This window comes from Crinia signifera, chromosome 6 (genome assembly GCF_055691185.1).
Source record: "Crinia signifera chromosome 6, ASM5569118v1, whole genome shotgun sequence".
Lineage (NCBI taxonomy): Eukaryota > Metazoa > Chordata > Amphibia > Anura > Myobatrachidae > Crinia > Crinia signifera.
The window spans coordinates 21,468,297-21,490,945 of record NC_139222.1 but is presented as its reverse complement, the minus strand read 5'-3'; the positions used below and the strand labels follow the sequence as shown (position 1 = coordinate 21,490,945).

At 45.2% G+C, this 22,649-nt stretch overlaps 2 protein-coding genes across 2 annotated transcripts in view; both read left to right on the top strand.

Annotated features, from left to right (window-relative positions):
* Positions 1 to 22,649, top strand: part of LOC146007462 (uncharacterized) — a 185,763-nt gene that overhangs the window by 124,894 nt on the left and 38,220 nt on the right. The window lies entirely within an intron of this gene.
* LOC146007374 (uncharacterized) lies at positions 1,808 to 22,484 on the top strand. The gene is made up of 7 exons (XM_083145721.1): positions 1,808 to 1,903; positions 3,979 to 4,102; positions 4,740 to 4,837; positions 5,015 to 5,210; positions 14,950 to 15,291; positions 21,312 to 21,409; positions 22,458 to 22,484. The coding sequence occupies exons 1-7, from the start codon at positions 1,808 to 1,810 to the stop codon at positions 22,482 to 22,484; spliced, it is 981 nt and encodes a 326-aa protein (XP_083001847.1).

Below are 22,649 nucleotides of genomic sequence, written 5' to 3'. Positions count from 1 at the left end.
GTGAGGGGTTCTGGGAGCGTCACTGTGACGTCACTTACATCTACAGCAATAATACAGGGACGTGACTGGGGAGGTGAGGGGATCTGGGAGTGTCACAGTGACATCACTTATATCTATAGTAATAATACAGGGACGTGACTGGGGAGGTGAGGGGATCTGGGAGTGTCACTGTGACGTCACTTATATCTGGGGGCATTCTATCCATTTATCTGCTGGGGGCATTCTATCCATTTATCTGCTGGGGGCATTCTATCCATTTATCTGCTGGGGGCATTCTATCCATTTATCTGCTGGGGGCATTCTATCCATTTATCTGCTGGGGGCATTCTATCCATTTATCTGCTGGGGGCATTCTATTCATTTATCTGCTGGGGGCATTCTATCCATTTATCTGCTGGGGGCATTCTATCCATTTATCTGCTGGGGGCATTCTGTCCATTTATCTGCTGGGGGCATTCTATATATATTTTACTGCTGGTCATATACTGCTTACTAATTGTATGCTGATTTAAATAAAAAACCTATAAATTACTGTATTTTTTATTTTGCATATTTTGAAGCTTTTCATGCATATTTTAAGCATTTTTCATGCATATTTGCATGCATATTTCAAGCTTTTTTTGTTGCATATAATCCTGTCTCTAGTAATAATACAGGGACAAGACTGGGGAGGTGAAGGGATCTGGGAGCGTCACTGTGACATCACTTATCTATAGTAATATTACAGGGATGTGACTGAAGAAGTGAGGGGATCTGGGAGCATCACTGTGACATCACATATATCTATAGTAATAATACAGGGACGTGACTGGGGAGGTGAGGGGATCTGGGAGCGTCACTGTGACATCACTTTTACCTATAGTAATAATACAGGGACGTGACTGGGGAGGTGAAGGGATCTGGGAGCGTCACTGTGACCTCACTTATATCTATAATAATAATAATAATACCGGGAGGTGAGGGGATCTGGGAGCGTCACTGTGACATCACTTATATCTATAGTAATAATACAGGGACGTGACGGGGGAGGTGAGGGGATCTGGGAGCGTCACTGTGACATCACTTATATCTATAGTAATAATACAGGGACGTGACTGGGGAGGTGAGGGGATCTGGGAGGGTCACTGTGACATCACTTATATCTATAGTAATAATACAGGGATGTGACGGGGAAGGTGACTGGATCCGGGAGTGTCACACTGACATCACTTATATCTATAGTAATAATACAGGGACGTGACTGGGGAGGTGAGGGGATCTGGGAGTGTCACCGTGACATCACTTATATCTATAGTAATAATACAGGGACGTGACGGGGGAGGTGAGGGGATCCGGGAGTGTCACTGTGACATCACTTATATCTATAGTAATAATACAGGGACGTGACTGGGGAGGTGAGGGGATCTGGGAGTGTCACCGTGACATCACTTATATCTATAGTAATAATACAGAGACGTGACTGGGGAGGTGAGGGGATCTGAGAGTGTCACCGTGACATCACTTATCTATAGTAATAATACAGGGACATGACTGGGGAGGTGAAGGGATCTGGGAGTGTCACTGTGACGTCACTTATATCTATAGTAATAATACAGGGATGTGACTGGGGAGGTTAGGGGATCTGGGAGTGTCACAGTGACATCACTTATAGTAATAATAGAGGGTCATAACTGGGAGTGTCTACAGTGATAGTGTATTTTCTTATACACAGGGTTACACAGTAGTGAAGAAGACCTCTGGTGATCATGAGACACCCAGTAGCCATCACTGTGTGTCAGGAGGACAGCAGAGGACCCAGATTCCCATCATGGTGCCTCCACCTCACTCACTGATACATGGGAAAGACAATGAGCAGAAGATCTTGGAACTCACTAACAAGATCAATCAACTGCTGACTGGAGAGGTGACTGCTTGGAATGGGACATTATACAGTAATACTGGGGGATATGAACAGAGCGGTGACTGCTGGGAAGGGGATATTATATAGTAACACGGGGGGAGGAGTGACCGGAGAGGTGACTGCTGGGAATGGGACATTATACAGTAACACCGGGGGCTGTGACCGGAGAGGTGACTGCTAGGAATGGGCCGTCATACAGTAACACCGGGGGCTGTGACCGGAGAGGTCACTGCTAGGAATGGGCCGTCATACAGTAACACCAGGGGGATGTGACCGGAGAGGTAACTGCTGGGAATGGGACGTTATACAGTATAACACCGGGGCATATGACCAGAGAGGTGACTGCTGGGAATGGGACATTATACAGTAACACCAGGGGATGTGACCGGAGAGGTGACTGCTAGGAATGGGCCGTCATACAGTAACACCGGGGGATGTGACCGGAGAGGTGACTGCTAGGAATGGGACGTTATACAGTAACACCAGGGGGATGTGACCGGAGAGGTAACTGCTGGGAATGGGACGTTATACAGTAACACCAGGGGATGTGACCGGAGAGGTGACTGCTGGGAATGGGACATCATACAGTAGCACCAGGGGATGTGACCAGAGAGGTGACTGCCGGTAATGGGACATTATACAGTAACACCGGGGGATGTGACTGCTGGGAATGGGACATTATACAGTAACACCGGGGGCTGTGACTAGGGAAGCCAATCCCTGGGCATTTTTTCAATCCTGGGATAATAAAAAGAATCACTTACATTTTGAGGGTTTGCCTGGTGGGGGTACGGGTCGTCAATGACGCTGGGTGCGTACTGGCTGGGTGGGCGGGTGGATGCACTGGCTGGGCGGGCGGGTAGGCACGCTGGCTGGGCGGGCGGGTAGGCACGCTGGCCGGGCGGGCGGGTAGGCACGCTGACTGGGCGGGCGCGCTGGGTGGGCGGGCGCGTTGGGTGGGCGGTGCAGCATCACAATGCCGGGCGCGACCTCTTCCTGCGCAGCGTGACCTCTGATCTCACGCTGAGAGGTCACGCTGCGCAGTGCTGCCGGGAGAAGTCGGGCAGCGTCTGAGCGATGCTCAAACGCTGCCCGGCATTAGACTGCGCGCATGCGCAGTCTAATCCCGGGATTGGAAACTCCAATCCCGGGATTGAAATCCCGTTTTTTTGGGGGCCAAATCCCGGGATCCCGCCGATCCCGGGATTGGCCACCCTAGCTGTGACCGGAGAGGTGACTGCTGGGAATGGGACGTTATACAGTAACACCGGGGGATGTGACCGGAGAGATGACTGCTGTGAATGGGACGGTATACAGTAACACCGGGGGATGTGACCGGAGAGGTGACTGCTGGGAATGGGACATTATACAGTAACACCGGGGGATGTGACCGGAGAGGTGACTGCTGGGAATGGGACATTATACAGTAACACCGGGGGATGTGACCGGAGAGGTGACCAATGGGAATGCGACGTTATACAGTAACACCGGAGGATGTGACCGGAGACTGCCGGCAATGGAATATTATACAGCAACACCGGGGATGTGCCTGGAGAGGTGACTTCCGAGAATGGGACATTATACGGTAACACCGGGGGATGTGACCGGAGAGGTGACTGCCGTGAATGGGACATTATACGGTAACACCGGGGGATGTGACCGGAGAGGTGACTGCCGTGAATGGGACATTATACGGTAACACTGGGGGCTGTGACCGGAGAGGTGACTGCTGGGAATGGGACGTTATACAGTAACACCGGGGGATGTGACCGGAGAGGTGACTGCTGGGAATGGGACGTTATACAGTAACACCGGGGGGATGTGACCAGAGAGGTGACTGCCGCGAATGGGACGTTATACAGTAACACCGGGGGCTGTGACCGGAGAGGTGACTGCTGGGAATGGGGCATTATACAGTAACACTGGGGGATGTGACCGGAGAGGTGACTGCTGGGAATGGGGCATTATACAGTAACACTGGGGGATGTGACCGGAGAGGTGACCAATGGGAATGGGACGTTATACAGTAACTCCGGGGGATGTGGTCTGAGTGATGACTGTATCATTGTGTGTGTCAGGTTCCTATAAGGTGTCAGGATGTCGCTGTATATCTCTCTATGGAGGAGTGGGAGTTTATAGAGGAACACAAGGGTCTGTACAAGGACGTGATGATGGAGATTCACCGGCCCCTCACATCACTGGGTAAGCAGAGATTACATTTTATTGCACATGGTAGAGCAGGTATGGGGGCCCCCTATATAATCGCACATCTGCTAATCGCGTATGTACAATGTCCTCAGTCACTGTGTGTCTCCTACAGATGGGCCCAGTAACATAGATACCCCAGAGAGATGTCCCTGTCCTCTGTATTCCCAGGATAATCACATATATACCATGTCCTCAGTCACTGTGCGTCTCCTACAGATGGGCCCAGTAACAGAGATACCCCAGAGAGATGTCCCCGTCCTCTGTATTCCCAGGATAATCACATATATACCATGTCCTCAGTCACTGTGTGTCTCCTACAGATGGCCCAGTAACAGAGATTCCCCAGAGAGATGTCCCCGTCCTCTGTATTCCCAGGATAATCACATATATACCATGTCCTCAGTCACTGTGTGTCTCCTACAGATGGGCCCAGTAACAGAGATACCCCAGAGAGATGTCCCCGTCCTCTGTATTCCCAGGATAATCACATATATACCATGTACTCAGTCACTGGGTGTCTCCTACAGATGGGCCCAGTAACAGAGATACCCCAGAGAGATGTCCCCGTCCTCTGTATTCCCAGGATAATCACATATATACCATGTCCTCAGTCGCTGCGTGTCTCCTACAGATGGGCCCAGTAACAGAGATACCCCAGAGAGATGTCCCCGTCCTCTGTATTCCCAGCAGTGTACAGAGGAGACTCACAGGACCCCACAGGAGGATCAGGTAGGTGGGAATTAGGGTCTCCCCAGTATACCAAAGTGACTGTCACTATATGAATTGCAGCAGGTGTGTGTGTGTGTGTGTGTGTGTGTGTGTGTGTGTGTGTGTGTGTGTGTGTGTCTTATACACTGATATTCTATCTCCATAACATCAGACAATACTAATGTGATTTTTTTTTAGGTTCATTGTGAAGATTTGTCTGCTATTAATGCCGAAGAAATAAAGGGAGAAGAAGAGACGGATGTGACTGATATTAAGGCAGAAGGAGAAGAGTCTTGTGTGACAGATAAGAAAGAAGATACAGAGACAGAAGACACATATATGAGGGATGATCAGCAGTGTAAGGGGGAGGAAATCCCTACAGATACCAGCACAGGTGAGGAATAATCACTTATTACATACTATCTGACCTGCCCGTGAAAACCTGGGAGTTTTTTATTTATTTTTTTATTCCAAAATTGCTGTAAAATTTCATCTTATGCTGCGCCAAAGGCCCAAGATTGTAAATTGTTAAAACATTCACCGTAATGTTAGTGTTTGCATTGATACTCAATGACCGCAATTAGATCAGGTGTGGTGGTGGTGTTTCAAACACACCGCTCCTGACTTGTGTGCATACTTGCCTACCTGACCCTCTCCATGCAGGAGAAAATGCTCTGTTCCTGGACTTCCCTGGTAATGTATGACTGCCATCACCTGTGGGGAGCTAGGTAATTGATAAGAAAAGGTGTCACCACAGGTGATGGCAATCATACATTACCAGGGAAGTCCAGGTACAGAGCACTTTCTCCCGCATGGAGAGGGTCAGGTAGGCAAGTATGCTTGTGTGTTGATGAATTCTACATCCACTCCTGAGATTTAGCACCTATAATGCATTTCTTTTTTCTGTGTGCTGTACTGTTTTTGTGTATGTGGTGTTATGTATGTGTTGTGTTGTGTGTTTCTCTCCCGGGACGGGGGCGACCAAATGACCGCCCTGGCGCCGGAGACCCCACCCCCGTTCACCTCCCCGCTGACAACCTAAATTACCTCCTGTGTGCAGCCAGCGGGGGTCCGGGTAGCCGCTGTAGCGGCAGCTTGACTCCGTCCGTCTCTCCTACTAGTGTGGCGTCGGGAAGCGCTGGTGATGACTTCGAAAAGACTTGCCGGACGCTGATTGGCTGACCCCGCTGGCTGTCCCCGGACCTGAGAGCGCCCCCCCCCCCCCCCTCCAGCGCCCGGTGCGCGTGCCCCCCCTAGTTACGGCCCTGCTCTGGTGTATCTCATACATCAGGAGCCATCAGCCCCTATTATACTCCTGCTCTCCCCCTCACATCATGTCACTGTGTGTTACCAGCCCAGAGATCTGACCAGTCTCCTCCCCACACTATCTGGTGTATCTCATACATCAGGAGCCATCAGCCCCTATTATACTCCTGCTCTCCCCTCACATCATGTCACTGTGTGTTACCAGACCAGGGATCTGACCAGTCTCCTCCCCACACTCTCTGGTGTATCTCATACATCAGGTGCCATCAGCCCCTATTATACTCCTGCTCTCCCCTCACATCATGTCACTGTGTGTTACCAGCCCAGAGATCTGACCAGTCTCCTCCCCACACTCTCTGGTGTATCTCATACATCAGGAGCCATCAGCGCCTATTATACTCCTGCTCTCCCCATCACATCATGTCACTGTGGGTTACCAGCCCAGAGATCTGACCAGTCTCCTCCCCACACTCTCTGGTGTATCTCATACATCAGGTGCCCTCAGCCCCTATTATACTCCTGCTCTCCCCTCACATCATGTCACTGTGTGTTACCAGACCAGGGATCTGACCAGTCTCCTCCCCACACTCTCTGGTGTATCTCATACATCAGGAGCCATCAGACCCTATTATACTCCTGCTCTCCCCCTCACATCATGTCACTGTGTGTTTCCAGCCCAGACATCTGACCAGTCTCCTCCCCACCGCTAGTATATATCAGCTCCTGGTGTCTTAAGGACTTCCATTTCCTGTAACCCCCGGTGCTGTAAAGAGACCTGATATGCTCCTGGGTGGCCCAAGGAGGTGAGAGAACCTCTTTTACTTGACGCGTTTCTCCGTCTATGTATTCAGACGGTTTCCTCAGAAGGTATAAGAACCCATATCCTCTGCCTGTCTTATAAAGCACTCCTGCCCAATCAGCCTGGGGCTTTCATTTGCATACACCTGTTGTTTAATTAACTGTATCTCCAGGTGTAATCAACCTATGAAGTTTTGCACTTTTTAGCTATTCTCATTTTCTCCTTCATCCACCTGTGACACCTCACTGGAGTAACAGTGGGGAATAAAAGGGTGACTGCAGGGAGCATGGGCACTTTAAGAATTTTGTGGCCAGCTCCTCCCCTTCTACTTCCCCCAGACAGTCAGTCTTATGTTGTGCCCTGCGGGAGCTAGGCACACTTCTGGCTTGCTCCAGGGCAAGTTCAGGAGAATTTCTTTATTTTTTTTACTCTACAATCAGCAAGAGGAGGGTCAGACAGCCTCTGCCTCTGTCTGACCCTGCCGTTGGAGCTGCCGGGGGGGACCAGTTCGCAGCTGCATGCGGCTTGTGCTCTGTCCGCGGCTGAGGAAACCACAGTTTCCGGAGTGGACAGAGACACTGATGCGTGCGGCGCGTGTCCTGATCTCCCACCAGCCACACTACCCACCGGCCAGCCTGGCAGGGGTGAGTAGAGCCCGGTCCCTCTACTAGAGAGGGTGCCACGGCAGTGGCGTATATAAACAAGCAGGGCGGCACTCGCAGCCGCGCAGCCATGAGAGGTCAGTCGGATTCTCCTCTGGGCCCAGGACAACGCTCAGGCTATTTCCGCAGTATTCCTCCCAGGGGTCGAAAACTGGGAGGCAGACTTCCTGAGCCGACACGACATGCACCCCGGAGAGTGGTGTCTGCATCCTCAGGTGTTCAAGCAACTGGTGAGGAGGTGGGGTCTCCCTCAAGTCAACCTCATGGCGTCTGGACACAATCACCAGTTGCCCCTATACGGAGCTCGGACTCGAGATCCAGAAGCAGTGGGAGTAGATGCCTTGGCCTTACCGGTTTGTGTATCCGTTTCCTCCATTCCCTCTGCTTCCGCGCCTGCTACAGCGCATTCAGAGGGAGGCAGCCACGGTTCTTCTGATAGCACCGTATTGGCCGCGCAGGTCTTGGTACACAAACCTCACGTCCATGCTCGTCGACGAACCATGGCCATTGCCTCTGCCTCGGTCAAGGCCCTTTCTACCATCAGAGCCTGGAACATCATTTGATGGCGTGGGTACTGAGAAGTCCATTCTGAGGAAGGCAGGGATTCCGGCTACGGTTATCCCTATGATGCTGAGGGCCAGGAAAGAGGTGACATCTCTCCACTATTACCGTATCTGGAGAGCTTACATCAATTGGTGGGAGGGGCGGGGTGTCTCACCAAAGTTGTTCAAAAAGTCGAGACTCCTTCTCTTCTTGCAAGCAGGCCTGTCCACAGGCTTGAGGCTGGGCTCCCTCAAGGTACAAGTATCGGCCTTGTCTGTATATTTCCAGAGCCGTTTGGCCTTACTTTTGGAGGTACAGACCTTTTTCCATGGGGTCCTCCGTATTCAACCCCCTTTTAGGGCTCCTACCGCACCATGGGACTTGGAGCCATGGGACTTTGATTTGGTTTTAACCTTTCTCCAATCCTCTTTGTTCGAACCTCTAGAATCGGTGGAATTAAAATATCTTACATGGAAGACTGTGCTCTTTTTGGCCTTGCCCTCCGCAAGGAGGGTCTGTGACCTAGGTACGGGCGCTTTCTTTTAAACCACCATTCCTTATCTTTCACCTGGACAGGACGGAACCTGCAAGGCTTTTCTACCTAAAGTGGTTACAGCCTTTCACATATACCAGCCCATTGTAGTCCCGGCATTTGAGGGGGATTCTCCGGTTGACGAGTTTTTGGATGTGGTGCAGACCCTCCATATCTATGTAGAAAGGACGGCCTCCATTAGAAAGACCGATGCTTTGTTCGTGGTCTACGATCCGGTAAAAAGAGATTGGCCTGCAACCAAACAGGCGCTATCTCGGTGGATTCGTCTGACCATCAGACAGGCCTACAACGAGGAGGCTCGTCATTCTCCTTCTACCATATCGGCGCACTCTACGCGCTCGGAAGGTCCCTCTTGGGCGGCTGCCCAAGGGGTTTCCATTCAGCAGCTCTGCTGGGCTGCTACCTGGTCGAGTAGGAAGACCTTTGTCAGGTTCTACCAATTTGATACCATTACAGAACCTGCTTCTCAGTTTGGTCGCGTGGTTTTGATGGGATCTCAGCGCTGTCCCACCTGTGTTGGGAGCTCTGGGATGTCGCCACTGTTACTCCAGTGACACCTGGTGGATGAAGGAGAAAACGGGATTTTGTACTTACCGTTAAATCCTTTTCTCCGATTCCACAGGTGTCACTGGACGCCCGCCTCGGCGCTGAAGTTCTTGTTTGCTTCATTCAGACCAGTTTGTTTTCTTTGGTTTTCTACAGCACCATAGGTCTGTTCCAGTAAGATTAGAGTTTCAGTCAGTTGGCTTTGCTGAAACTCTCCACGATGGTATGTGTGGTCTAGTTTGTGTTTTCTAACCTTTTTCAATTTTAGTTCTTTTCTTATGTTGTTCTGTGTAAGAGTGTTTTGTTTGTACTAATCTCCTCCTGGGAAGTGTTTTTTTCCTATTTTCCAGCTCCCTCCGGGCACAATTCTTTTGACTGTCTGGGGGAAGTAGAAGGGGAGGAGCTGGCTGAAAATTATTAAAGTGCCCATGCTCCCTGCAGTCGACCTTCTATTCCCGCGCAACAGAAAGAAGGGGTGGTCATCCGCACAGGATCCTCATTAACTTGATGAGGAAAATAGGACCCCCCTGAATATAACCAATTGGCATAAGCCTACAATATAATGGTTTACTGCGGGAGGTGTGCGACCTCTGGACACAAAAATAGTAAGCTTTTTGAAAGAAAGAGAGAGGGGACCTTCTATTCCCCACTGTAACACCTGTGGAATCGGAGAAAAGGATTTAACGGTAAGTACAAAATCCTGTTATTTGGAGCAATTCTAGTTAAACATACATAACAATTATGACCTCATATTATACAATATATAAAAAATGCATATACATACACAAATAAAAGTATCTATAAGTATTGGCATCGCTGAACGTAATCACCTTACTTCACTTTATTTACATTAATTAGTCCTCAACATTGTTTATTCACATTCATTTGAGCCAGCTCTTGGCTCGACGGTAAAGACCCGGACCTTCAGTTTACACCAACCTTCCGATTGCTGGTTCGAGTCACACATCAGACCAAACCCAACTGTGGGTGTGTATAAATAGATTTCTTTTTTATATTATTTTATATTGATTTTTTAGAATATTTTATATTGTGCCAGGCATAAAAGGCTATATAATTAAAAGTGGTAACATAAAGATATATAATAATAATAATAAATGTTAATTTAACCATAATCAAAATATAAATGAGAATAAATAAATATAGATAAATAATCAAAAATAGTAAATAAATGAAAATAAAAATAAATCAAAAAATAAATAAAAATCCAAATAAAATACAAAAATGTAAAATAAAATAAATGTAAATAAAGATAAAAAGAAAAATATTTATACACACCCACAGTTGGGTTTGGTCTGATGTGTGACTCGAACCAGCAAGAGATGGATCAAATGAATGTGAATAAACAATTTATTGTTGAGGACTAGTAATGTTATTAAAGTGAAGTAAGGTGATTACGTTCAGCGATGCCAATACTTCTAGATACTTTTATTTGTGTATGTGTATGCATTTTTTATATATAGTATAATATGAGTTTATAATTATGTATGTTTAAATAGAATTGCTCCAAATAATGAGAAGAGCTAAAAAGTGCAAAACTTCATAGGTTGATTACACCTGGAGATACAGTTAATTAAACAACAGGTGTATGCAAATGAAAGCCTCAGGCTGATTGGGCAGGAGTGCTTTATAAGACAGGCAGAGGATTTGGGTTCTTATACCTTCTGAGGAAACCGTCTGAATACATAGATGGAGAAACGCGCCAAGTAAAAGAGGTTTTCTCACCCCCTTGGGCCACCCAGGAGCATATCATCACCCTTGCCATCTCCACAGAGACTTGCCATTACTGTCGCCTCAGCCGCGACAATCAAAACCCCACCGTCCTAACCTTAGGACCTGCCCGATCACCCATCCGGTGCCCGTCAGGAAACTGATGTGCGGTGCTGAGGGTTGAGGTATAGCAGGAGGGGCACGGCTAATAATACTGTCACAGCACCTGCCAGCCACGTGGTGTGCGGCTGCAGAGGACCGATCAACCTAGACGAGCCGGGAGGCCACACACTGCCAAACGGATACTGCTAGGACCCTGTAAGCGCCGAGTCTGAGACGGCCGCAAATACATCTGTGTGGAGACTTTCTTGCGTGGAATTACAAAACCATCAATGCCCGCAATTAATATCCTCTAAAGAGGGAAAGACAAGTGGTGAGATCTTTTGCTCTGGGAAGCATACCATTCAAGTAACATTAGATCTGCACATGTGTTTTACCCTACAGGATTTATATTGACTCTTGGTCCCTAAGCGCCAATTAGAGACTGTGTGATTATCACGGGTCTTGGGACATTGCTAATTGTCAATGGGACATCTTGCCTAATCGGCAATTATACCGAATAGGTTTATTACAAGGTTGATATTAACTAATGTATTTTTAATTATTGTCTTTTAATAAAACTTTATACATTGGTATACATGCGCTCTCTTTAATTGGTTCTTTTTTCGCTCTTTAACTACTGTTGCCTTGGTAGCTGCACATATATACCAAGCATAAGCACTCATAGTGAATTGTGATATATATATGGAGTAATTGATTATTTAGAAGTTTTGCGCCTGAATTATTATTATTTTGCTTTCATAAAAACTGCTCCAAAAGCCCGTTAGTACATTCAGGGGAAACTAAAATAATGTAAAAATACCCTTTATTGCATTATTTTGGTAAAAATAATTTAAATGGGTCCTTCTATTTGAAGGGGCTGATGGGATACAGAGGGGAGAGACTGGGGATCATAGAGAGGGGATACAGAGGGGAGAGACAGGAGATCATAGAGAGGGGGGTACAGAGCGGAGAGACAGGAGATCATAGAGAGGGGGGTACAGAGCGGAGAGACTGGGGATCATAGAGAGGGGATACAGAGGGGAGAGACTGGGCATCACAGAGAGGGGATACAGAGCGGAGAGACTGGGGATCATAGAGAAAGGATACAGAGCCGAGAGACTGGGGATCATAGAGAGGGGATTTAGAGGGGAGAGACTGGAGATCATAGAGAGGGGATGCAGAGCAGAGAGACTGGGGATCATAGAGAGGGTATACAGAGCAGAGAGACTGGGGATTATAGAGAGGGGATACAGAGGGGAGAGACTGGGGATTATAGAGAGGGGATACAGAGGGGAGAGACTGGAGATCATAGAGAGGGGATACAGAGCGGAGAGACTGGGGATCATAGAGAGGGGATACAGAGCGGAGAGACTGGGGATCATAGAGAGGGGATACAGAGGGGAGAGACTGGGCATCACAGAGAGGGGATACAGAGCGGAGAGACTGGGGATCATAGAGAGGGGATACAGAGGGGAGAGACTGGGGATCAAAGAGAGGGGATACAGAGGGGAGAGACTGGGGTTCATAGAGAGGGGATACAGAGGGGAGAGACTGGGGTTCATAGAGAGGGGATACAGAGGGGAGAGACTGGAGATCATAGAGAGCGGTTACAGAGCAGAGAGACTGAGGATCATAGAGAGGGGGGTTACAGAGCAGAGAGACTGAGGATCATAGAGAGGGGGGTTACAGAGCAGAGAGACTGAGGATCATAGAGAGGGGATACAGAGCAGAGAGACTGGGGATCATAGAGAGGGGGTACAGAGCAGAGAGACTGAGGATCATAGAGAAGGGGTACAGAGCAGAGAGACTGAGGATCATAGAGGGGGTACAGAGCAGAGAGACTGAGGATCATAGAGAGGGGATACAGAGCGGAGAGACTGAGGATCATAGAGAGGGGGGTACAGAGCGGAGAGACTGGATCATAGAGAGGGGGTACAGAGCAGAGAGACTGAGGATCATAGAGAGGGGATACAGAGCAGAGAGACTGGGGATCATAGAGAGGGGGTACAGAGCAGAGAGACTGAGGATCATAGAGAGGGGGTACAGAGCGGAGAGACTGAGGATCATAGAGAGGGGATACAGAGCGGAGAGACTGGGGATCATAGAGAGGGGGTACAGAGCAGAGAGACTGAGGATCATAGAGAGGGGGTACAGAGCAGAGAGACTGAGGATCATAGAGAGGGGATACAGAGTGTAGAGACTGGGGATCATAGAGAGGGGATACAGAGCGTAGAGACTGAGGATCATAGAGAGGGGATACAGAGCGGAGAGACTGGGGATCATAGAGAGGGGGTACAGAGCCGAGAGACTGGAGATCATAGAGAGGGGGTACAGAGCGGAGAGACTGGGGATCATAGAGAGGGGATACAGAGCAGAGAGACTGGGGATCATAGAGAGGGGATACAGAGCAGAGAGACTGGGGATCATAGAGAGGGGGTACAGAGCAGAGAGACTGAGGATCATAGAGAGGGGGTACAGAGCAGAGAGACTGAGGATCATAGAGAGGGGATACAGAGCAGAGAGACTGGGGATCATAGAGAGGGGATACAGAGCGTAGAGACTGAGGATCATAGAGAGGGGATACAGAGCGGAGAGACTGAGGATCATAGAGAGGGGATACAGAGTGACAGCAGGAAAGCATTAGTAAGGAATTGGGGTATCAGAGTCTTACTGATACATCAGAGAGAGATGAACAGCTGGGCGGGGAAAGTTCCCATGGTGGTGGGTAAAGTCTTGCAGGCCTGAGTGGGAGGAGGTAATTAGGTGGGAGGTGAGGTGCTCGTCATTGTCATTGGACAGAGATGGGAGTTGGGGAGGAGACATAGGAGCAGGTTACAGTAATCCAGTCTGGTCTGTAACCAGTGATTGGATGAGAGTCTTAGGGCCCTATTCAGACCTGCTCGCTGTGCTGTGTGATTTCGGATCCCAGGGATCAGGATAACACCGCCCCTCTGAACGCACGCCGCCCCCTGCCCTCTCCCACCCTGTGCAGGGATACGTACGGGTACACATCCATCCGCTAGCACCCACACAGAGAATAAATCATTTGGTCACCTACCATCGTATGATTGGTCCTGTCCCTGACGCTCACAGCCGCCACGTAACCCGGAATCACTCGGCGGCTGCGAGGACTTTAGCGATTTCCGTTTGGGAGCCGACAACCAGCTCAGACGTCAGGTGCTCACACGCGGTTCCTGCTGTTATTTATTACATCTCTATTAGATATGGACAATTCCACCTGCTCTGATGCGTTTTCTACTCCTTTACGGTTTCCACTATTTTCTATCCGATTTATCATTCGATGTGCATTCGTTTTGCTATTAGATGAACACTGGCTTCAGGCAGGAGATGGACATGGACTGGAACGCTGCAGTGATACATTAGATTTCCGCTATATAGTCTTGGCTGCTATCACTATTTATCTATTTGATTTGCATTGGGATCCAATCTGCATCTAATGTGCAAAAAAACATTTGATGACCATTCCATTTTCTGGTCGATTTTGCTTCTATAAAGCCTATCTCACCATGTGTATGCTCTATTAGACATATATATCTGTGAATGGATTGTTCTCCATACACCCTGCCCAATCCATAGTGACTGATGTCACAAATGGGTGGTACAATTACATGCGCCGGTCAATTCCGCTGCACATCACCGCTGCCTACTGCAGCGGGTGTATGGGAGGTCAGGAGATATCACACACAGCACCATGCACCATCTAGCTTTAGGTATGTTGACCATTGGCTGTGTTGCAGAGCTGACGCGATATGTCTGGTCATTCACAGACCTATCACTGGCTGAGAGACCATCGATATATCGGCCAGTGTGTGCGCAGCATTAGACATGTTCAGTTTAAGTGATAAAACCTCCATGAACATTTGCTTCTCAATGTAAACAATTCTGTCTGTTGTCATTCATCTGTTTCCTGTAGATGGGCGCACAAGCAGGAATACCTCGGAGGGAGATCTCATTGTGTCTCCAGGTTATATACTAGAAGATAAGAACATCAGACAAGATTCTCCAGAGGAAAACCCCATTATACCCAATACACACCCAACATTTCCCAGTGCAGATATTTCATCTGGTCCCTCTAGTCATGAGGAACCTTCTCCTGATCATTCAGACCTTACTACACACAGTACAGACCATAAAGATGATACAGTATCATCCAGTTCTGAGTTTGGTAAGAGTTCTATACATCCGTCAGATTCTGTTTTACATCAGAGACCTCAAACAGGGGAGAAACCATTTCCATGCTCTGAGTGTGGGAAATGTTTTAGAAAGAAATCAACTCTTCTTTTTTTTTTAAATTCTTTATTGTTTTTCCCATTTTTCATTTCCTTTCACATATCTTTCATACATCTTTATCACGTTCTTTTACATTTGGACATATATTTTCATATGGGTTACAGACATTTTGTTTTATACACAGATTTTCCAATTCTTCTTGGATATCATTTATATATATATATATTCCAGTCATGTTCTATGTACATGCCTGTACAACATACATTTTTCCATAAATAAATATCAGGAGATGCTATAACATTGGGTCGAATTTTTATTTTGTTGGTTTGTTTGGGTGTGGGGTTGAAGTGCCCCTTATTGCTTTTCCTCCCCTTGTCCCTATGTCCCTCCCCCCCTCTTCCTTTATTTATATCTTATATTCCTTACATTAACCTCTATACCTCCCCCATCTTTCCCTCCCCTCCTTTCCCCTATAAATAATATTATATGTGTTTATATTTGTGAACTTTGTGTTCGTGTATTATGTTACTGTGTGCTATATTTGTAATTTTATTTAAATCCTTATGTGTTATCTAATAAGTGCTTCTATTCTGTGTGTTTTGAAATTTATGTTTTAATAGTGTTTTACTATGTGATGTGATTATTATTCTACATATCTTATATAATTAAAAAACCCAAAGCCGTAATGAGGCACAGTCATCTCCCCCCACCCTCTACCCCCCCTTTTATATATTTTTTTTTTTCTGTTCTGCATCTCCTGTTATTTTCACATTTACTTCTTCTACCTTTCCTTTCTCCCTCTCGATTCTACTCCCTTGATATATATGCCCACAAATTCCACATGTTTCCATGTGAAAAACATATCTCTAAATTCTACATATAACAACTAACAAACAGACAAAAAAAAAAAAAAAAAAAAATATATTTACATTACAGACTTTTTTTTCTCCTTACGTTTATGTATGGCTTCACTCTTCATATTAAAGTATTATTATTAATTCACCATTCTCTCTAATTATTTTCCATGTTTGTTTTATCTCTCTCCCGTTTAGCATATTTCTATCTTATATCAATATACCAACATTAATATGAATATATGTATATATACTAATTCTTGGTCTTTCATTTCTTTTTATTTTATTTATGTTCTGTTTACAGTTTCTACTATGATAAATTCCATCTATCCCATTTCTTATGATAAGTAGTAATTGATCCTCTGGTTTTATATGTAAATTTCTCATGTCTCATAGTCTCATTCACCAGTGCTCTCCAGTGGCTAATATTTGGTATCTCAGTTGCTAACCATTTTCTTGCAATCAAAACTTTTGCCAATGTAGTAAGGCATAGTACATACTGATATATGATGACTGAATGCGTCTCTCCAAGATCTAATCCAAACAAACAAATTTGTGGGGATATCATTTCTGGGAGAGTAGATTCAGTTCCTACAATGTCCCTCCATACATATTCCCAGAATTTAAATATCTGCGGACAACTCCATATTAAGTGCCAAAAATCTGCACCCTCTACTCCACATTTAGGACAGACTGTATTGGAACGTAAATGAGCCTTATATAAAGATACTGGTGAATGATATACTCTATGCATTATATATAGATATATTTGCTGATATCTTATACATGGGGTTGTCAGCCCCGTTGAGCCTAATATTTGTGTCCACTGTCCCTCAGTTATATTTCCCAGATTTTGTTCCCATTTATTTTTTAGGGGGTCAAATATTTGCGAGTTTATATGACTATTCAAAATGGCATATACTTTTGATATCTGCTTGGCTTTTCCCAACTTATATACCAGTATCTTTATAGGTGATCCACATATATCCAAAGTTAATCCCCCAAATTGTGTAGCTATCCCATGCCTCAATTGTAAATATCTAAAGAACATTACATTTGGTACATTAAAATCTCTTCTAATTTGTTCAAATGTTTTAAATATCCCATCTTCATATATCTGTTTTATTGTACTTATTCCTACTCCTCTCCAAATATTATCCCTAGAGAGGGGAATTAATTCCTTAAATGTCGCATTGTACCATAATGACTGATCTTCATCAATTTCATTCCAGTTACTTATATTGTGTACCCTCCTCCATACAAGCTTACTCTGCCTCAACAGTGGCGGTACCCCTGAGATTGAATTATCAGATAACAAAAATTGTAAGGGTTCTATTGGTTGTCCTCTATGTATATAATAAAATTCTGAAAAAGTGTCTCCGCCTTTTCCCTGCAACCATTCTGATATATGTACTAACTGTGTGGCCAAATAATATATCTGCATATTAGGGAGTCCAACCCCACCCTCCTTTTTAGATTTTTTTAGAGCTTTCAACGCTATTCTTGATGTTCCATTTCCCCAAATAAAAGAAGATATAATACTGTCTATTGTAGTAAATATTTTCTTTTGTATATATACAGGTGAATGCTGCAACAGATATAAATATTTAGGCTGTATTATCATTTTGATTAAATTGATACGCCCAATAACTGTTAGGGGCAATTTCTTCCATATATGTGCTTTACGCTTAAATTCTTCCGTTATAGGCACTATATTTTGTACCACATACTCTAATGGGTTTGGAGTGACCCATACCCCTAAATACCTAAATTTTAGAGTCCACTGTAGAAGGTATTGGGGATCTATAATTTGGGGGAGGACCCCAGATATTGGCATAATATTAGATTTAGACCAATTTATACATATCCCGGAAAACTTCCCAAAGGCATTAATTATTTGCAACATGGCTGGTATTGATCTAATTGTTTCTTGCAGAAACAGTAATATATCGTCTGCATATAATGCAATTATATCTGTAATATTACCGATTCTGCAACCTACCATTTCTGGCGACCTCCTCAAAAGACAAGCTAATGGTTCAATCGCCAGAGCGAATAGTGCGGGTGATAAAGGGCAGCCCTGGCGTGTCCCTCTCCCCAGACAAAATGATTTGGTTATATACCCGTTAACTGAGATTCGCGCTACAGGGGCAGAATATAGTAATTGAATCCACTTTATATATCGTGGGCCAAAAGAAAATTTTTCTAGTACTCTCCAAAGATATCTCCACTCCACTGAGTCGAAAGCCTTGGCGGCATCTAACGATACCACCACGGCTTCCGACCCAGCTTTTCCTCCCATTTGCAAATGGCAGAATAATCTTCGGAGATTACAGGTTGTATTTCTACCTGGCATGAAGCCGGTTTGGTCTCCATGTATGACCGATGTAATTACAGAATTTAACCTAATAGCTAATATTTTGGCCAGAATTTTAACATCTGAGGTCAATAGCGAAATAGGCCTATATGAGTCAGGCATAGTTGGATCCTTTCCTGGTTTAAGGATAACAACTATGACCGCCTCTGACATTGATGGTGGTAATACACCACTCTCCACTGATTTGTTGAATATTTCCAACAGATAGGGAGCAAAATCATCTTTGAATTTTTTATAAAGTTCTATTGGTATACCATCAGATCCCGGAGCTTTTTTATTAGGAAAGGACTGGATAGCTACTTCAATTTCTTCCAAGGTAATGGGAGAATCTAAATACTCAATCGCCTCTTGTGATAGTCCTGGTACTTGTATTGATTCAAAATATTCGTCTAATTGCTCATTTCTGTACGAACTCTTTGAGGAATATAAGGATTTATAATATTTAGAAAAGACCTCCGCAATGTCTGAACTTGAATATTTAATTTTCCCCTCTTCATCTTGTATCTTGGAGATAGTGGCACTATTTTTTTCATCTCGTGCTAGGAAAGCCAAATATCCCCCTCCCATATCTGATTGTGAATACATATTATGTTTTACAAATAATAATCTCCTCTTAGACTTATCTAATAGATAACCAGTCCATTCCTGTCTAGCTCCTTCCCAGAGGTTGTAATCTGTTGGAGATTTAGAGATCAAATATTGTGCCTCTAATTGGTTACACCTATGTTCCAACTCCTTCTCCTGTTTATGTCCATTTTTTTTTATATCAGTTACTCTCTTTATCAGAGAACCCCTTATAACAGCTTTAAACGCATCATGTTTTACTGAATTTGAAAGACATGTATTGTTATTCATCTGAAACTCCGACCACTCCCTAGTTAACTCTGTTCCTTCACCCATCAGTGTTATCCAGAATGGATTCAGTTTCCAGTATCTTTCCCCTTGGGGTATTAATGTATCAAGAACCATCAATAAAGGGGAATGATCAGAAATTCCTCTAGACAAATACCCAATAGATATTACCATTGGTAATAATTCTGGGGAGATAAGAGCCATGTCGATGCGCGAGAAAGTACTATGTGTGGCAGAAAAACAGGAGTACTGTGCTTTCCTTGGAAAGCGAAGTCTCCACGCATCAATTAGGCCTATCTCTGATACCAGATTGAAAAAAGAAGATGGAGATGACGTTAAAGGACTACTTTGTGGTACTACCCGCCACCTATCTAAAGTCAGGTCCATTACATTATTATAGTCCCCTACACATATCGTAGGAGTATCTGGTGATAGTGCCATAAATGTTACTACTTGTTTTAAAACATCATTATTATATGGTGGTGGTACATATACCGCAAGGATATTCAATAAGATGGAGTTTACATATGCTCTAATAAATACAAAACGTCCATATTCATCTATTTGGCTGTGTTCCAATTGGAATCTAACTGATTTTTTAATTAATAGTGAAACTCCTCTAGAGTTCTGTGAAAAAGTAGAATGATACATCCATCCTATCCACGGTTTTTTCAGGGCTAAGACTTTCCCTCCTGTTAAATGGGTTTCTGATAGACATATTATGTCAGCTTTATAAGATTTTACTTGTGAGAGCACTAATGCTCTCTTAACCTTGTCATTTAGCCCTCGTGTATTCCACGCCAGTATGCGTGTTCCCTCTACTTTATCCGTCATATCCACCACAAATACAATACATAATAAAATAGTTCTCCCATCTTATCTTTACATCAAGATCAAATAAGGGGTTTATAGGATTCTCCCCCTTTTTTCTTGTTACAGGTAGAGCCAAATAGTAAAGATACAATCTCCACTTATATTCCACTATCTTACGTATACTTTGATTTATACATCCAATATTCTTTATGTAGTAGCCATACATTATTTCTTCAAGAGAATAAAAACAAAAAAGCCAAAAAAACAAAAAAACAACATCATACACATAAATACCATACGCATCCCCTGTGCCCTCCCTCCCCCACCCTGCATACCTATCAAAAATTGTAGACATGCCTATACCTTAGTTACCCCTTGAACTTAACCCTTATCTAAAAGAGGGAGTATTAGAAATCTATTCAGAGCCCCAATAGCTATTTCCTAGTACTAATCTCCCACTTTTACTTATGCCACCCAACCTAGGGTACCAGGATATTATTTCTTTCATAACACCCTAATAAGCAGAGCAGAGCATATACATTACATCATTAATTCCTTTATATTCTGCATTTATATTCCTCTAAAGACTCCATTCCCATTTAGAGGACATATATATGGGAAAGAAAAAACGAAAAAATTGAAAAGGAAAAAAGGAATTTAGAGAAAAAAGAAAAAGAAGAAAAACATGCATCCAACGCTGTTTCTTTCAGAGAGGTTTTTTCCCAACCCAAATTTCGGCCTCATTAGGTGTAGAGAAAAAAAAGGTAGTGTCTTCATATATCACCCGTAGGCGTGCTGGGAAAACCATAGAGTACTGTATATGCCTCTCTCGCAATTTTTTCTTAACTTGTGCGAATTGTGCCCTTGATTTTTGTATATCTGTTGCAAAATCTGGGAAGGCTGCTACAGTATTGGTTTCATACATCATGGGCCCTTGCATCCGTGCCATTCGTAGAACTGAGTCTCTGTCCCTAAAATGCAAAAAACGGACTATGAGAGTACGGGGTGGTGCCCCAGGTGGTGGTTCTTTATTTGGAAGTCGGTGTGCACGTTCCACCGTATAATGGGGACTGAATTTGTCTCTGCCGAATATCTTCACTAACCATTCCTCTACAAATTTTTCTGGGCATGTGCCCTCTGCTCTCTCAGGTATGCCCACAAACCGGACATTGTTCCTTCTTAATCGCCCTTCCATGTCGGAAAGTTTGGATTTAACTGCTATCATTTGTGACGTTAAGTCTGATACCGTGAGTTTTAACGGGTTTACAATGTCCTCCACATCCGAGACACGTTGTTCCGTATTTTTAACTCTTTCAGTGAGTTTTTGCATATCATGTCTAATCAATGAGATCTCTGCCTGCACATGGCCTATTTTTTCTGTGACTCGGTGTTCAGATGTACCGATAGCCTGTAGTATTTGCTGTGTTGAATGTGTCACATCTTCAGTGCCTTTTTCTACTATTGTGGTATTAGGGGAGGGTGGTGGTATTTCTTGCACTTGTGGGGGAGCAGGGGACTGAGCATTTCTTGCATATCTCTCCAGCCGCTGAGCTGCAGCAGAAGTATTTCCAGTCTTCCCCATTTTGCTGAGCAAGGATATTTATCTGATAAACAGATCTGGAATCACAAGTCCAACTGTACACCAACGGGGCCTTGACTTTTAATGTTATATAGCTCACTTGCTTGTTTTAAATGTCAGGTGTACCCCTGCCACCATAGTGGGACTTCTCCTTATCACCAAACAACAGTCCCAAATGACCCCGTGCTCGTTCTCTGCCACCGAACGAACCCGGAGGCAAATAAGGATCAAACAGCAATGTCTCTTCACGTCACCACTCTCCCCACACTCACCAGCACCGCCGATATTGACCGGGACCCCCGCCTCTCCACTCTACCTGGGATCCACCGGTCTCCGGGTCCGACTCTGCCACAGTACAGGCCCGGTCTCTGGTGGCCCCGCCGCCTCTATCACGGGCGTTGATACCGCTCTCCACACTCCCTGGGGCTTAAGCGGCTCCAGGCGATCCCCTGGGCCAAACTGTTCTCACCGGCGTGAACTCCGGCAGCAATCGCCCGCCCAGCACTCCAGCAGGGTTTCCTCTCAGACGCGTCTCCCACAGGCACCGCTAATCGAGCACCGATTCTCCTCCACGAGGCAGACCTGCACAGGCACTTCCGGATCTCTCTACACGTGTCTCACAGCGTTCCTCGCGCTCCCAGTCTACGCTTCAGCTCTGGGTCACAACTCCATTAATTTCAGCGGATGGTATGCATTTTATTTCTTATGCATCCTAGTTCAGACAGCTCAGAATGGGGAAATAAACGGATCCTTAGTGGGAGCTGTGTTGGCGTGCTGCCTACACCATACTAAGCCAAGCCCCTGAAATCAACTCTTCTTGACCATGAGAGAATTCACACAGGCGAGAAAACATTTTCATGCTCTGAATGTGTGAAATGTTTTAGAAAGAAATCAAATCTTGTTATACA

What these genes read in the sequence shown, in the direction of transcription:
- LOC146007374 (XM_083145721.1), top strand. Translation starts at nt 1,808, where the DNA reads ATGGTGCCTCCACCTCACTCACTGATACATGGGAAAGACAATGAGCAG. An exon ending in ATCAACTGCTGACTGGAGAG is followed by an intron (nt 1,904 to 3,978) that starts GTGACTGCTTGG and finishes TGTGTGTGTCAG; the next exon opens with GTTCCTATAAGGTGTCAGGA. An exon ending in CCCTACAGATACCAGCACAG is followed by an intron (nt 5,211 to 14,949) that starts GTGAGGAATAAT and finishes TGTTTCCTGTAG; the next exon opens with ATGGGCGCACAAGCAGGAAT.